General features: G+C 56.4%; 1 protein-coding gene across 5 annotated transcripts in view; it reads right to left on the reverse strand.

The window, feature by feature from the left end:
• The window catches only part of CACNA2D2 (calcium voltage-gated channel auxiliary subunit alpha2delta 2), a 141,301-nt gene that overhangs the window by 59,759 nt on the left and 67,364 nt on the right, over window positions 1–14,178 (reverse strand). For all 5 annotated transcript variants that reach the window (XM_016941153.3, XM_016941158.4, XM_016941157.4 and 2 more), the window contains exon 3: window positions 11,795–11,911. In XM_016941153.3, the coding sequence (XP_016796642.1) occupies window positions 11,795–11,911 (117 nt within the window). The remainder of the gene's footprint in view (window positions 1–11,794; window positions 11,912–14,178) is intronic.

Here is a 14,178-nt window from a genome sequence, read left to right on the forward strand (position 1 = left end):
TCTTCCCTGCCAAGCCCCCTCCTGGAGCAAAGGATCCAAGATGCAAGCTCAGAAAAATGTGAGACCCCCTTCTTTCAATAGCGATAGCCACACGGCACAGGCGATCTGCATGCTGACCACACTTCCCCTCAGAAGACCCCACTGGCAGTCCTACCAGGTGGACTCTTACTGCCCATCTACAGATGGGGAAACTGGGGAGAAAAAGGAAATCACTGGCAAAGGCCACAAGGCTGATGGGTCAGTGCTGTAGCTGCAATCTCGCCTGGCGCTTCTCCCTCTTCATCCAGTTGCCTGATCCATGCTGCCCTGGAAGCCGAGGCACCCTCACAGACTCATTTCTGGAAAACCTACTTATGAAGCGGGTGGGGGGTCTTATTTCAGAAGTAAACAGGATTTAGTTGGCCCAGCTCTGCTACGCGGCCAACAGACCTGGTCCCTAAGTGGTGGAGCAGCGTTGGCTGAAGTGAAAGAACCCAGGTTCCCCCCAGACCCAGGGTAAGCTGCTTCCCCTTTCTGGTCCCCTGTTCCCCCATCTGTCTCTGACAGCTGCCCCTCAGTGCCAGTCACCAACCAAAGCTGCTCATTTCTGCCCTCCCCAGGGCTGTGGCTCCCTGACCCCTGGCCTATGCCTACGCAGCTCATGGATGGATCTCAGCTTGCCTGGTTCCTGGTCTCCTCAAGCCCCATCCCAGCAGTCCCATCCCCTGCCCTGACCCTGCCTCACTGGCTATCTGTCTGTTCTTCTGTCCATTTGCTTGACCACCTAAGGCTCCTCTCCTCGGAGGCTGCCAGACCTGATGACTGGGGACACAGGGGAGGAGAGAACCAGGGCTGCTCAGAGGGATCTTGAATAGAAGGCTGGGAAGCCCCACACTGAATCTTCAAAGACTTCATGGCTGCTGTGCCAGGTAGAGACTGCCTGCCCTGCTGACCTTTTCTAAGTCCCACCCCATTGCCTAGGGCTGCCCCTGCTGGTTTCAGATGCCTGCCCAGCCTGCACTTGGCAGTCCTGTGGGATGAATATGTGAATCAAGAATGGAGAGCTGCCCACTTGTCCACCAACCCTGTCCAGGGAGGGGCTGGACCCTAGGCATCCAGGAGGCTGAAGGATGGGGCGTCTTGCCCTAGCTGATCTCCATAACTGGGCTCCAGCTGGTGTTGACACAGCAAACACGCTGCAACTCCCATTTGTCGAGGCACAGAGTGGGCAAACACAGGAGGCTGCAACAAAGGGCCCGACAACCGTGACCAGCCTCTCAAACAAGGGACCCCAGGCCTGTGCCAGGAGGCAGGAAGCTTCGAGCAGCTGGATACTTTGGCCCTCAGAGATGGGAGGTGGGGACAGGGCCCTTGACAAGGCCCCCAAAGAGGGGAAGGCTGGCAGGAGGCCCTGCAGCCCAGGATTGTTCTACACACGGGCGGAGCTAAAGGAGGACAGATCCATCTGTCCGCGGGGCCTGCCCCACGCAATACCCCCAGAAGCATCCCTCCCTGGACTGGTGTCACCAAAGCCTGGGCATAAACTCTGATGACAGATCTGTGCGGCCATACCTGTTCCAACTGTACTGGTAGGGAAACTGAGGCTCACAGAGTGTGAGGTTTGCCAAGGGCTCAGTGCTGCTCAAGTGTGAGTGGGGGATGCAGCACAGGGTGTGTGAGGGCTTTGCTTCTTGGCTACCTTCTATGCTCTGGTTCCAGTCATGGGCACCCCGTGCCATGCTGCACCTGCCTAAGAGGGACCCTTGGCCACAGGTTCTTTTTTGGGGCAGTGCAAGGTCTGGACTGTGTGGGATGTGGTCCCTGGATGGGGTCTCGGCTAGACCCCAGGGAGCCCCGTGTACCCCAGGGAGACTGGCCTCACACTGCATCTGCACATGTGCTCTGTGGAGCCTGCCAGTGGGCAAGACCCTCTGCCACTGCATGCACGCACCCCAACACACACGCACGCGCTCTCCACCTCAGGACCTTGGGCCTTCTTGCTCCCTTATTCTCCCTTGCCTAGCTAAATCCTCCCTCCTCCCAGGTCCCCTAGGCCTGGTCAAGTATCCCCATGGGCTTGCCCCATGGCTCCATCCTTTGTGGTATGCATCACTGCCATCTTCAGCAGACTGCACTCCTCAAGGGAGGGGCCTAGCAGGTCTATTCGTGCTGTCCCCGTACCTGGTAACCTACTACGATGCCAGCACACAGCAAGGGCCAGTGCTCAGTAAACAGAAGCTGAAGCAACGGAACCTAAGGCACCTAGTATCCCAGGACAGGAGGAGCCAGGGTCAAGGTGGAGTCTCTTCCAGGAAAACCTCAGGTGCCCCTGCCCGGGTCACCATGGCACCTGGAGCCAGTGAAACCTCAGGGGTTAGCTTGGGGAAGACAGCTGAGGGTCTAGGAGGGTCCCGAGGGCCTTCTTGCCACCCTATCCCCCTACCTGGGTCTGTAGCACTGGCTTTCCCCAGCAGCACCCCTGTAAGCCAAGGTACCTCCCACAGGTACCCACTGCCACAGAGAGGCATCGCTCGCTATGTATTTTAAGGCACAGAAAGTGGGGCCAGAGAAGTGACTGGCCGCTCCCAGGGCCATGCTTCCACAGGGCCAAGCTTGTGGATATGCAGCTACCACCCCAGAACTCAGGCGTAGAACCCTGTGCCCTGCCTCTGTCACCCCCACGCACCCTCTCCCCTGCAGTGGAAACTGATGCCCAGGCCAAACCTTCCAGGTTCCCCTCCCAGCCCCCAGTACTCCCATCTCAGCGGATTCAGCCTGAGTCAGTTCTGCTCACTCTCACTGCTAAGCCAGTGCCCAGGCTGGGAACTCTACTAAGATGCCTTCCTTCTTCCTTTCTTCTATCTTTGGAAATTCCACCTGCCTTCCAAGGCTCAGCTCAAATGCTACCTCCTCCAGGCTGTCTTCTTAGACTTGCCTGTCCCATGTTAGCTGCTCTGCACATTGGGACCCCACAGCCTGTTCCCCATCTCCTTGATGTCTGGGCCCGAGGGCAGGGATCATCCTGGCCACCGGCTCACCCTTCCTCACATGCACCTACCCTCCCCCAGCCTCGCACACCAGGATTTCAGAACGAAGGGCCAGACACTATTAAAACTCAATTAAAATTCTTACTTCTCTGATCCTAAATTAGGCTGGTTTGTCCCTGTGGCACCTGCAGGCCCTTTCCCTCCACCTCCTTGCATCTGCTCCCTTCGCCACCTGGGACCCCCGGAGAAGTGGGCACCATCAGGGGATCCTCCCTCTACGCAGGCCTTCTCTGGGGAGTGGAGACACATACATCTCCCTCCCTGGGGTTCATTTTCTCCATTCAACGGACTCTCATCTCCCTGTCCTGGATTCCTCTCCTCTGGAGGTGAGGTGCAAGGGTATTAAAAAGGAAACTCGGGGCAACAGCTCCCAGCCTGCACTTGGAGCCTTCTCTGAGTGGGACTGGCCATCCTCTCCAGCTGCTCCCCAGCAACCCCCAGTCGAGGTCCTGCCTCTAGGCCCTTGCTCATGCTCTGCCCTCCACCTGGCTTTCTCACCTTCCCTTCCTCCCCTGGCCTTCCCCTTTGCCCCAGTCAGCACCACTCTACTTCCTCCCAATCCCTGGGAGCTCTGGGAGGGCAGGTACACAGGCTCAGGAGCCAGGGTAAGCAAGGGGAACTGTGACGTTGCCTCACCCAGGCAGTGACCAGGGTTGACATCTAGTCTCAGACTCTGTTTTCTCATCTGTAAAACGGGCATTCTGCCCCACAGCAAGTAGAGACTGGAATCACACCTGGCCTAGGGCCAGGCTGGGGCAGCAGAGATTTGCTGAATGACTGAGTGAGCAAGTGAAAGCCAGGGAGGCTGCATGGCACTCCCAGGGGAGGCACCTGGCATCAAAAGCAAGGCCGTAGGGTGGGACAGGCTCTTGCAGTGAGAGCTGGGCCTGGGGCAGCTCAGCCAAGGTGTCCCCACAGGAGGTGGGGTGACACCAGTCAGGACACCCAAGGTGTTGAGCTTCCAGGCCCGACACATGCCTGCAGTCAATCCCTTCCTCTGAACTTCAGCCACTAGGGAGAATTCGGTGGCTGGGTACAGGTGTGTGGGGCTGACCCATCAGGCTCTGTGGGCCTCAGGGGTGTTGCACACCAGCCCCTTAGACCCTTCTTTTGACTAGTAGGTGCTAGTCAGGAATGATCACAGCGCTTCTGACCCCTCCTGAGGTCCCTGCATCTTGGAGGAGGTCCCAGGAGAAGGGCCTGCTCCACGGAGCAGTTTCAGGGGCCAGAGAAGCTTAGCCCCAAATCCACAAGTCAACCTTTCCCAAGGCCTGGCAGGCTGGGCCAGGCCCTTGTCTGACCACCACTAGCTCAGGCGGGTGGCTGAAGACAAGAGAATGACTATTTCTCTTGAGGACCCTTGGCCATGCCCCAGCCATGTCCCACCTGCACTGTCTCCCTTGACCTTCCCAGGGAGACCAGCTCCCAGCTGGAGGCCTTCAAGGGGTCTCAGGATTCTCGACTGCCAGACAGAGATGCAGGCAGGGGAGGCCGTCCCCACACTCATGTCCAGCTGTTGGGGGTAGCGTCTTTGCCCAAGGCTCACGCTGACCCCAGGGACACTTGGGTTTACTGTCCCTTCCGCAGACATCCAGGCCACCTTGTCCAAGGAGCCCTCTCTGACTCCCATTCCTTGGTGGTCGCTCTGCCACCGCATGCTCCCTGGTTTCTCCTAGCGTTCACCACCAAGTCCCTTCCTTATCTCCTTGCCAGCCAGCTCTTTGGCTGCCTCCCTCTGTAGGCGGAGGGCCCCAAGGGTGCCCACACAATGGGTGTCCAACAGATTCCCAATCCCCAATGCTTCCCCCATCCCTGGGGACCCCCAGCTGGCTCCTGTGGGCGGCAACTTGCCAGGAAGCAGCGGCACTGTTTGGGTGAGGGGAGAATAATCAGCTGTAAACGCCGCAATCAGGGAGAAAAGGCTGCTTGGGCGCTTGGCGCCCACGCGTGCGCCTAATTGGCTCCACGTGTCTGCGGCTCCTTTCCAGAGCAGGAGAGTGGAAGGGTCAAGATCTCTTAATGTTCATAATGGAGGGGAGGCAGAAGCCATCGCCAGCCCCACATAAACACCTTTTAATTGCCCAGAGAAGGGTGGGAGGAGGCAGCCAATGCCACAGGATTTCCTGCCTGTCCATCCACCATTACTGCACCTTTTAGAGCTTCCCTAGTGTGGAGTCAGATCCCAGAGGCTGAGCCCCAGCCACAACCCAGAGCCACAGCCCTGGCAACTGTTCTACAAATGTTCACCAGTTTGCAGAACTCGTGTTCTGTTCCAGGCCAGGCCTTGGCAGTAGGCGACACCCATGGCCTGGTCCTCCAGGGGCCAACCTGTTTGTCTCACCCTCGTCAGTGAATGCACCAGTGGACCCAGCTGAACTGGCCTCCAGCTGCCTCAGTGCCAAACTTTCCCCAACATCTTGCTGCCTCCTCCAGGCAGCCTTCCTGTGACCTCTTTGGACTGAAGGGATCTTTCTCCTGCTGGCCTTTCTGCCTGCACCTCTCCGAGGCCCCCAGTATCTCCCTGCTGTGGCTCTCATGGCTGCATCTCTGTCCCGTTAGGCCAGTGGTTCTCAACTGGGGCAACTTTGCCCCCAGGCAACATTTGGCGGTATTTAGAAATATTTTTGGTCATGACAACTGGGAGAGTGGTGTACTGCTGGCATCTAGTGGGTAGAGGGCAAGGGTGCTGCTGAACATCCCACAGTGCACAAGGCAGCCCCACCGCAAAGCAGGATGCGGCTCAAGGTGTCAGCAGTGCCGAGGCTGACGCCCTGCTTTAGATAAGGCTTTAGAAAGGAGGTGGGAGCTGGGTAGGATGGTCTCCTTCCTGACAAAGGGAGCGGTCTGCTGCCCCACAGTCCCTGACTCCCTCCCTGGCTCACACCTCCTGCCCCTCTGAATGCCCAGCCCAGAGCCCAGTTCCTGAACAGACCCGGTCACACTGCCAACAATGCATCACTTTAATTGGGTTAAGTGGCCATTAGCAGCAAAAGCAGGGCGGCTGTGTGCAGAAGGGTTTTTAATTTTACTCTTTAAATGATGCTCATTCCCCAGAGAGGCCGCCAATGGTGGGAACAATGCCCACTGGAGCCCCTAGAACCAAGGCCAGAACTGCATGCCGCCCCCTCCCATCCATCTGAGCCTCATGGGGGTGTGGGAGGGGTGCTCAGTGTCTTGTCTTCACTGCCCAAGGAAGAAACTGAGGGGGCAGGGACTTGCCTAAGGTCACTAGGTCATCAGAGAGCAAGCTCCTGTCAGAGGAAACCAGTGTCCCATCTCCTATTCCCTCGACCCTGTCCCACTCTGGACAGCAAACACCACATGGCCACTAATGGTAGCACAGAGGAGGGCAGTGGCTGGGGAGCCATTTGTGGGGTCTGGAGCCCAACTATCTGGATTTAAACCCTGGTTTTGGCCAGGTGCCGTGGCTCACACCTGTAATCCTAGCACTTTGGGAGGCCGAGGCGCGCAGGTTGCCTGAGCCCAGGAGTTCGAGACCAGCCTGCGCAACATAGCGAAACCCCAGCTCTACTAAAACACAAAAAAATAGCCGGGCATGGTGACACACACCTGTAATCCCGGCTACCTGGGAGGCTGAGGCATGAGAATTGCTTGAACTTCGGAGGCAGAGGTTGCAGTGAGCTGAAATCCCACCACTGCGCTCCAGCCTGGGTGACAGAGCAAGACTCTGTCTCCTAAATACATAAACCCTGGTTTTGCTGTGAGACCTGGAGCAAGTGGCTTAAGCTCTCTGAAGCTCAGTTTCCTCAAACGTAAAATAGAGAGAGGAGAGTAATCCAGCAACCTGTGTGAGGATTCAGAGCAATACAGAGCATGCAGGCTTATTTCAGGTCCGGCACTTGGTGGGCACTCAGAGGCCAGTAATCCTGGGAAGGAAAGATTTCGACCATTTTCTGGGAAAAATCCTGAACTCTGGCCGGGCGCGGTGGCTCACGCCAGTAATCCCAGCACTTTGGGAGGCCGAGACGGGCGGATCACGAGGTCAGGAGATCGAGACCATCCTAACATGGTGAAACCCCATCTCTACTAAAAATACAAAAAAAAAAAAAAAGAAAAAATTAGCCAGGCGTGGTGGCAGGCACCTGTAGTCCCAGCTACTCGGGAGGCTGAGGCGGAAGAATGGCGTGAACCCGGGAGGCGGAGCTTACAGTAAGCCGAGATCGTGCCACTGCACTCCAGGCTGGGCGACAGAGTGAGACTCCGTCTCGAAAAAAAAAAAAAAATCCCTGAACTCTGAATCTACACAGAATCATCTGTGGCACGTTAAAACATCCTGATGCCCCGCCCCCCACCCCTGCTGACCCCCCGAGAATCTGATGCGCTTGATCTGAAGCAGAAGCTGGGTGCCATAATTTTAGAAGCTCCTTAGACAATTCCAACGTGCAACCAGGGTTCAGAAATGCTGCACTAAGGCAAAGGTCTGACCCTTAGGACAATGGGAGGGACCTGAGGGGCACAGGCATGTTAGGAGGGGTGCTGGGCTTAAGCCTGGGGCTGGTGTCTCCAGGTGCTAGATTCCTAGTGGGGCCTCCCACCACCTCTGGTTTGTTTGAGGAAGGAGGCAAAAGGGCCTCCCGGAAAGCAGGTTTCTAGCCACCATGTTGATGTCCTTCTGGAACCTGCTCTGGCCTTGCTGTCCTAGCCCTGGGCTTCCCTTTCTCTAGGAACCAAGCCCGCTGAGCCTCGATACCCCTGGCTCTGTCCCTGAGAGGAGGCTGGAATCTCTCCCACTGGGGTCACCCCTCACCTAATCCTGGGCAGTACCTTCCCTTCCCCCATGGCCTCTCCTCTGAGCCACACAGCACAGGATGGTGCTGCAGGGGCACAACCCTCAAGAGATTGTTCACACTGTGGTCTTTACAAGTTGATGCCCCTGGAGTTGTGAAACCAGAAGTGCTGGGCAGGGAGGGTGCTCATGTCCTTATTTCATAGGGGGAGAAACTAAGGCCTGGGACAGCACTGGACTGAGAGTTCCACAAGGGCAGAAACCGGGCCTGTCCTTCATCACTGCACCCCCAGCCCTTAACAGGGCATGGTAAACAGTAGCCATTGGTGGACGTTGGTGAACAGATGGAGGAGGAATGTAATGATGAGGGGGTGGTCTTCCTGAGAGCCAGGCTGTAGACTAGGACCCAGCTGGGAGGGCAGGAGAGTCCTGATTTGGGTCCAAGTCTGCTATAAGAACTTAGGCACCTCCCTATTCCTCCTAGGACTCAAGACTCTGAGAGAGTGGGCCTTAGTTCAGAGGCCCCCATCTCCCTAGGTAGTCAAAGTTCCAAGACAGGTACCCCTCCATGTCTCTGAAGCTGAGGGCCCGGCCTGTTTCCCAGACTTGGGGATGCTGGTTGCTTGCATTGCAAGGCCCCTGATCTGGCCTGCTCCCTCCTGACTCTTGGCCCCAGCAACCACCCTTTGCAGCTTGGAGAAACTCGTTACAAACATCTGATTGTCCCTGATTAGATGAGACAATGAACTTCCGTCCTGTGTTGCTCAGCTCCCTCTTTGCAAGCCCCCAATTAGAATTCCAGCCCAGAGCAAAGGATTTAAATTGGATTACTGGATGGGGTCCAGGGAGAGAGGAACAATGTAGTGGGGGATGGGGGTCCAGTCCCCCAACAGCCCTCCCTCCATATACACTCAGACTGCAAACAAATGTGAAAAAGGAGAAAGGGACCAGGACTTGATTAAAAGCACATTTAAAACATAATTAAGACCAAAGCTCATCTTCAACAATTAGGACCAAGCAGGGGGAAGGGTGATCCTCCCCCTCCTCTGGGGATATGGGCAGAAGCATCTCGTGTGTCTACAGCCAGGGGTGCTGCAGCAGGAGGAGTTCACTGCCCAGGAGCGCTGGGAGGCCATGAGCTATGGGCTCAGTGCATGCCTCAGGAATAATGTGGGGGAGTCAAGGGGCTGGCTCAGAGTCAGGGAGACCTGAGTTCAAATCTTGGCTCTGCCATATCCTGGCCTGATGCATGGCACCTCTGAGTCCCAGTGTCCCCCTCTGTGAAGCCAGGGTAGCCAGGGCTTCCTTCTCCGGGTTGCTGTGAGAATGATGCATGATAGACTCAGCACACGGTGAGTATCTGTCTGGTCAGTACATGCCTTTCCCCATCATTTCTCATAAAAAATAATTTCTGGGCCAGATGCGGTGGCTCATGCCTGTAATCCCAGCACTTTGGGAGGCCAAGGTGGGTGGATTACCTGAGGTCAGGAGTTTGAGACCAGCCTAGCCAACATAGTGAAATGCTGTCTCTACTAAAAATACAAAAATTAGCTGGGCATGGTGGTGGGCGCCTGTAATCCCAGCTACTTGGGAGGCTAAACCACAAGAATCACTTGAACTCAGGAGATGGAGGTTGCACTGAGCCAATACTGCACCACTATACTCCAGCCTGGGTGACAGAGTGAGAGTCTGTCTCAAAAAAAAAAAAAAAAAGAAAGAAAGAAAGAAAAGAAAAGAATTTCTGTTTAGTGCCGACTGTCCCAGGCCATGGCTGGGCTGCAGGTGCAGTGGAAGGGAGAGACATCTGTCTGCCTCACATAGCAGAGTCCAGCAAGGGGGGTGCAGGGAGAGGGTTGGGACCAGGACCTCAGGCCTTTGGCTGCTCCTCCCAAGCTATCGGAGTTGATTGTTCCTTTAGGGGTGGGGGAAGTGGCTTGGAAAGAGACCCCAGCCCTGTGATTCCCAAGGGGCTGGGCAGGAGGCTGGGCCCTGGGCTCCACGCATGGAGGGTGGGTCAGGCGTCTTGTCTCTGCCACCACTCAGCACCCCTGCTGTGCCGGCCTGGCTGAGTGGCAGGCCGAAAGGCCTGAGGGCTGTCCCTTCCCGCATTTATCAGACAGTTCCAACACAAGTTCAGGGCTGGGTGCCCACATTTGTAAACTGGACAGGGGGCAGCAAAGCTAGGAAGTAGTGTGCAAATGAGGGGTCTGGAAGGAAGTGGGGCGGAGACAGGGTCGGAGAATGAGGGAAAGGCAGGAGAAGGGCATCCAGGCACGCCCAGTTCAGAAAGGTGAGAAGGTGGGGCGCGATGCACTGGCTGAGAGAGGCGAGCGTAATGGGCTGCTATCCCTGCAGAAGGCGTGGCTCTGCCTGCTCCCCGCTGTCTCCCACACTCATGTCCAGGAGATCCTGAAGGTTGGGTGGAGCCCTGCTCTGGGTCCTCTGGGTGGGAGGTCCTCAGAGTCCACCTTCTCTGGGAAGCTGGCCCCAAGAAGCAGTCTCCACCTATTTCATTGCCCCAGGTCACATAGGGACAGGCAGGGGATCCCATGGGGGACAGCAGGGCCCAACTCCTGGAGAAGGAAATTCTGGTTCTCTCTTGGGGACTGGATATGGCAGGGTGTAGGCTGGGGTGGCCACCCTGACTTAACCCAGCCAGGACCCTGGCCTGAGCCTGGGCACAGCCTGTGTAGACTTGCTCATTTAAAAAAACTGCTTTATTGAGATACAATTTATACACCAGCAAATCCACCCAAATAAAGTATACAATTCAGTGGTTTTTAGTATATTCAGAGTTGTGCAACCATCACCACAATCTAATTTTGGAATATTTTCATCACTCCGAAAAAGAAACCCTGTACCCATTAGCAGGCCTTCCCTATCCCTTCCCTTCCCAGGCACCCATGCATCTACTTTCCATTTCTATGGATTTGCCTATTCTGGACATTTCATAGAAATGGGATCACACAATATGTGGTCTTTTGTAACTGACTTCTTTCACTTAGCATAATGTTTTTGGGTTCATCCATGTTGTAGCAAGCAAGCATCAGGAGACTTTATTCCGTTTTTTTTTTTTTTTTTTAAAGAGATGAGGTTTTTACTCTATTGCCCAGGCTGGAGTGCAGTGGCATGATCATGGCCCACTGCAGCCTCGAATTTGAAATCCTGGGCTCAAGCCTCAGCCTCCTGAGTAGCTGAGACTACAGGTGTGCATCACCATGCCCAGCTTCGCTCCTTTTTATTGGATTAGTTTGTCTTTGACACAGGCTGGAGCAACGGCAGGTATGCCTCTGATCTGGGGGGAGCTTGGATGCCTCTCACTCATTTACGTATGACCTTTCCTGGTCACTTGGCAGCTGAGAAGCCCCATGCCACCTACTCTCCCTGGGATGGGCTGAGTGCCAGGGGTCTGCCTGCTTTGTCACGGCAGCCCAGCGCATTCCTGTTACCCCTCAGAACTATAGTGGTCTGAGGCTGACAGGCACAACCTCTCTGAATATAGAGGCCCAGATGGGGGAGCAGAGAAACATTCAAAGCCATGGGCAGAGCAGCCCCCATCCTTACGTGGCCTTCTCTGTGGGGCTTGCAGAGCCCCCTCGACACTCCCTCCAAGAGAGCCTGCAGCCTACCTCAGGGGCAAACTCCACCAGCAGCAGGTCACTATCCTGGCCAGGTGCCCATCCAGGGCACCATCCATAAACAAACCTGGGGACCCAGAGGGATGGGAAAACCCCAGGCCCGGAAGGAGGGAGGGGTAGGGCCTGCCCCAGTCCCAGCCTCAGGATCACACAGAGCCCCAAGACTCCAAGTCACCACCTCTCATGCAGCTACTCCAGATAGTATCATCCTGTTCCGGCCGCAGCTGCCCACATTCCACGTGGGCACAGCCCTGCTGATGTTGGCCCAGCTGAACTCAGGAGGGCCATGTGATGAAGGCTCAGGACACTGCCCTCATGGTACAGGACCTCTCCACCTGGCCCTCCCTCAGTGCCGCCCCCCTGCCCCCAAAACACACACCTACCTTCAGGGCCTGCACCTTCCTGTCCAGAAGGCTCTCAATGTCCCCTGCCACCTTCTCCACCAACTTCTGAGGCTCATTCTCCTGTACCTCGAACAGGTTCCGGTTGTCCTTGTAAATCTGTAAGGAAGCAGAAGCCAGGGGTGAGACCAGGTGGTCCCACGTCCTCATGCCATGGGCCCTGCATACCCCTCTGCACAGCTCACCTCAGCACAGTATTCACCCGCACCCAGACCCTGTCTTTGGCCTCTGAGAGAGGGCATGGAAGGCCAGCGCCCCCACAGACTTGAAGGCAGGGCAAGGCCAGGGGCTCCGTAGCTTGCATCTGGGATGAGGGCCCAGTTTAGGCTGGTCATTGTGGTTGGTGGGATGGGGTTGTCACTGCCTTCTCTGGGCCTCAGGGCCCCCCCTTTCAGGGTCATGAGCAGCCCCGCCCCCAACTAGCTCAAGGTAACTGTGAATAGCAGAGGGGAAGAGTGGGCTGGAGAGGAGGCAGGAGGTTGAGGGGAGATGGAGTCAATAAGCACACACCACATACCCCATCCCAAAAAGAAGATGCTCACACCCATGCATGGGCACACACACAGCCATGCCTCCACGCTGCTCAGGCATCTGGACCCTTTTTTGTGGGTGCTGCCCCAGGGCACTTGCAGGAACTAGCAGGAGCTCTGGGCAATCCCACGGGCTCCTCTGTCATTCAGGGCACAGAATATGGGGAATGGGCACCAGGGAGGAAGGGGCAGGTTGGGGGGAATGAATCTGCCCAGCCTTCCTCCAAGGGGGGTGGGTCTGTGGGCAGGTGCATGTGGCAATGTAAATCTGAGGGTGTGTGTGTGTGTGTGTGTGTGTGTGTGTGTGTGAGGGCTCAACATATCCGTTTGTGTGCATGTGCCTGCGTGTTGGGGCTGGGGTGGGGTGAGGGTCTCTAACCCCCCAGGGGCTTGTGAGTCTTATGAGCAGATTTCTGCAAGTGTCTTTGTTCACGGCTGGGTCTTGGGTGTGTGCGTGTGCGTGTGCATGTGTGTGTGTGTGTGTGCATTTGTATGCATCATATACTGCTGCATGTGTCTCCAAGCCTGACTGGGTCCATGTGTTCATTCAGGTGACCCAAGGAGGTCTGTGCCCCAAGTACAGGCTCCTTCACCACCAGAGGTCACAGAATAGGCTGCCACGACTGAGCCGTGCCACCAGGCTGAGCAGAAGTGGAGGGATGTGGAGAGACAGAGAGGAGGTGATGAGGGGAGATAAGGAGGGGGGAGAGGCAGCCGATGAAAGACAGACAAGCAGAGAGAGATAAGGTCGGTAGAGTGACAGCGAGAAGGCAGGGAGATAAGACCCTGTCATCTGACAGGGGGATGGGGTGGGGGGGTTGGGTGCTGCTGGAGCCCCTGCTCTGCCGCTACCCAGTGCCTGGCAGTCCAGGGGTTAAAGCACCACACAAAGCCGGCTCGGGCAATCTTCTCCTCCTCCCGCCACCCCCATCCCTCCCGGCTTCTCTTTTCTTTTTGTCCTTCTTTTAGAACAAAATAATTTGTGGTGAAGTCGCTCCTTCCCGCAGAGTAGTGGCAATCAGGGGGCGAGACTTGAGGCCTGGCCACACGGCCAGGGAGAAGAGAGGCCCCGAGTGAGTGCCAGGCCAGGATGTTCCCTGGGCCCCTGGGCCCTGCCTCAGGACAGACGTTCACAGAGGGAGACAGTGTTAGAGACACAGGGTGAGGAGGGGTCAGACCCTGAGGATCACTGAGGAAAGGCAGGGAACCTAGAGCCTAGCACCTTACTATTGGGGAAACTGAGGCACAGAAACAGGAGAGGGAAGGTCAACGCCAAGCGATTGAGTGGCAAAGCCAGATCCCCCATCAGCTTTCACCCATCCTTGACAGATCATTCTGGGGTGTGTGTGGCCATGGTCTCAGCCACATCCACTGATGCCTCTGGAGAGTGGTGCCCTGACCCATTTGCACCAGCAGGGGGCACTGCTGCCCGGCTTCTCCTGGCCTGGGATGAAGTTCATACCTCAGACTCTGTCAAGGTCATTACCAGGTGCAGCCACAGTCTGGGCTGTCCATGGCTGTGTACAGCCCCAGGACCTGAGGCAGGACCATGTGGTTCTCCTGGGAAAGTCCAGGAGTCCCTCCTCTTGGGCTCCAGGGTGCCCCTTGCAGCCTGGCATGGTAACTGTGCTGGGGATCAGGGGGCTGCAGAGTGAGCGGGTCTCTAGGTGGCAGGCCCACACCTCAGGGCACCAACAGGTGACATGAGGCCTTGGAAGCTGAGACTCTGCCAAAAGTCACTCATCTCTGAACCTCCGTGACTGATCTATTAAATGAGAGAACAGTAGTACCCACCTCACAGGCTGGGGACAGCAAACCCATGCCTTGAGCAGCCTG

Source organism: Pan troglodytes, chromosome 2 (assembly GCF_028858775.2).
Source record: "Pan troglodytes isolate AG18354 chromosome 2, NHGRI_mPanTro3-v2.0_pri, whole genome shotgun sequence".
NCBI classification, from domain to species: Eukaryota; Metazoa; Chordata; class Mammalia; order Primates; family Hominidae; genus Pan; species Pan troglodytes.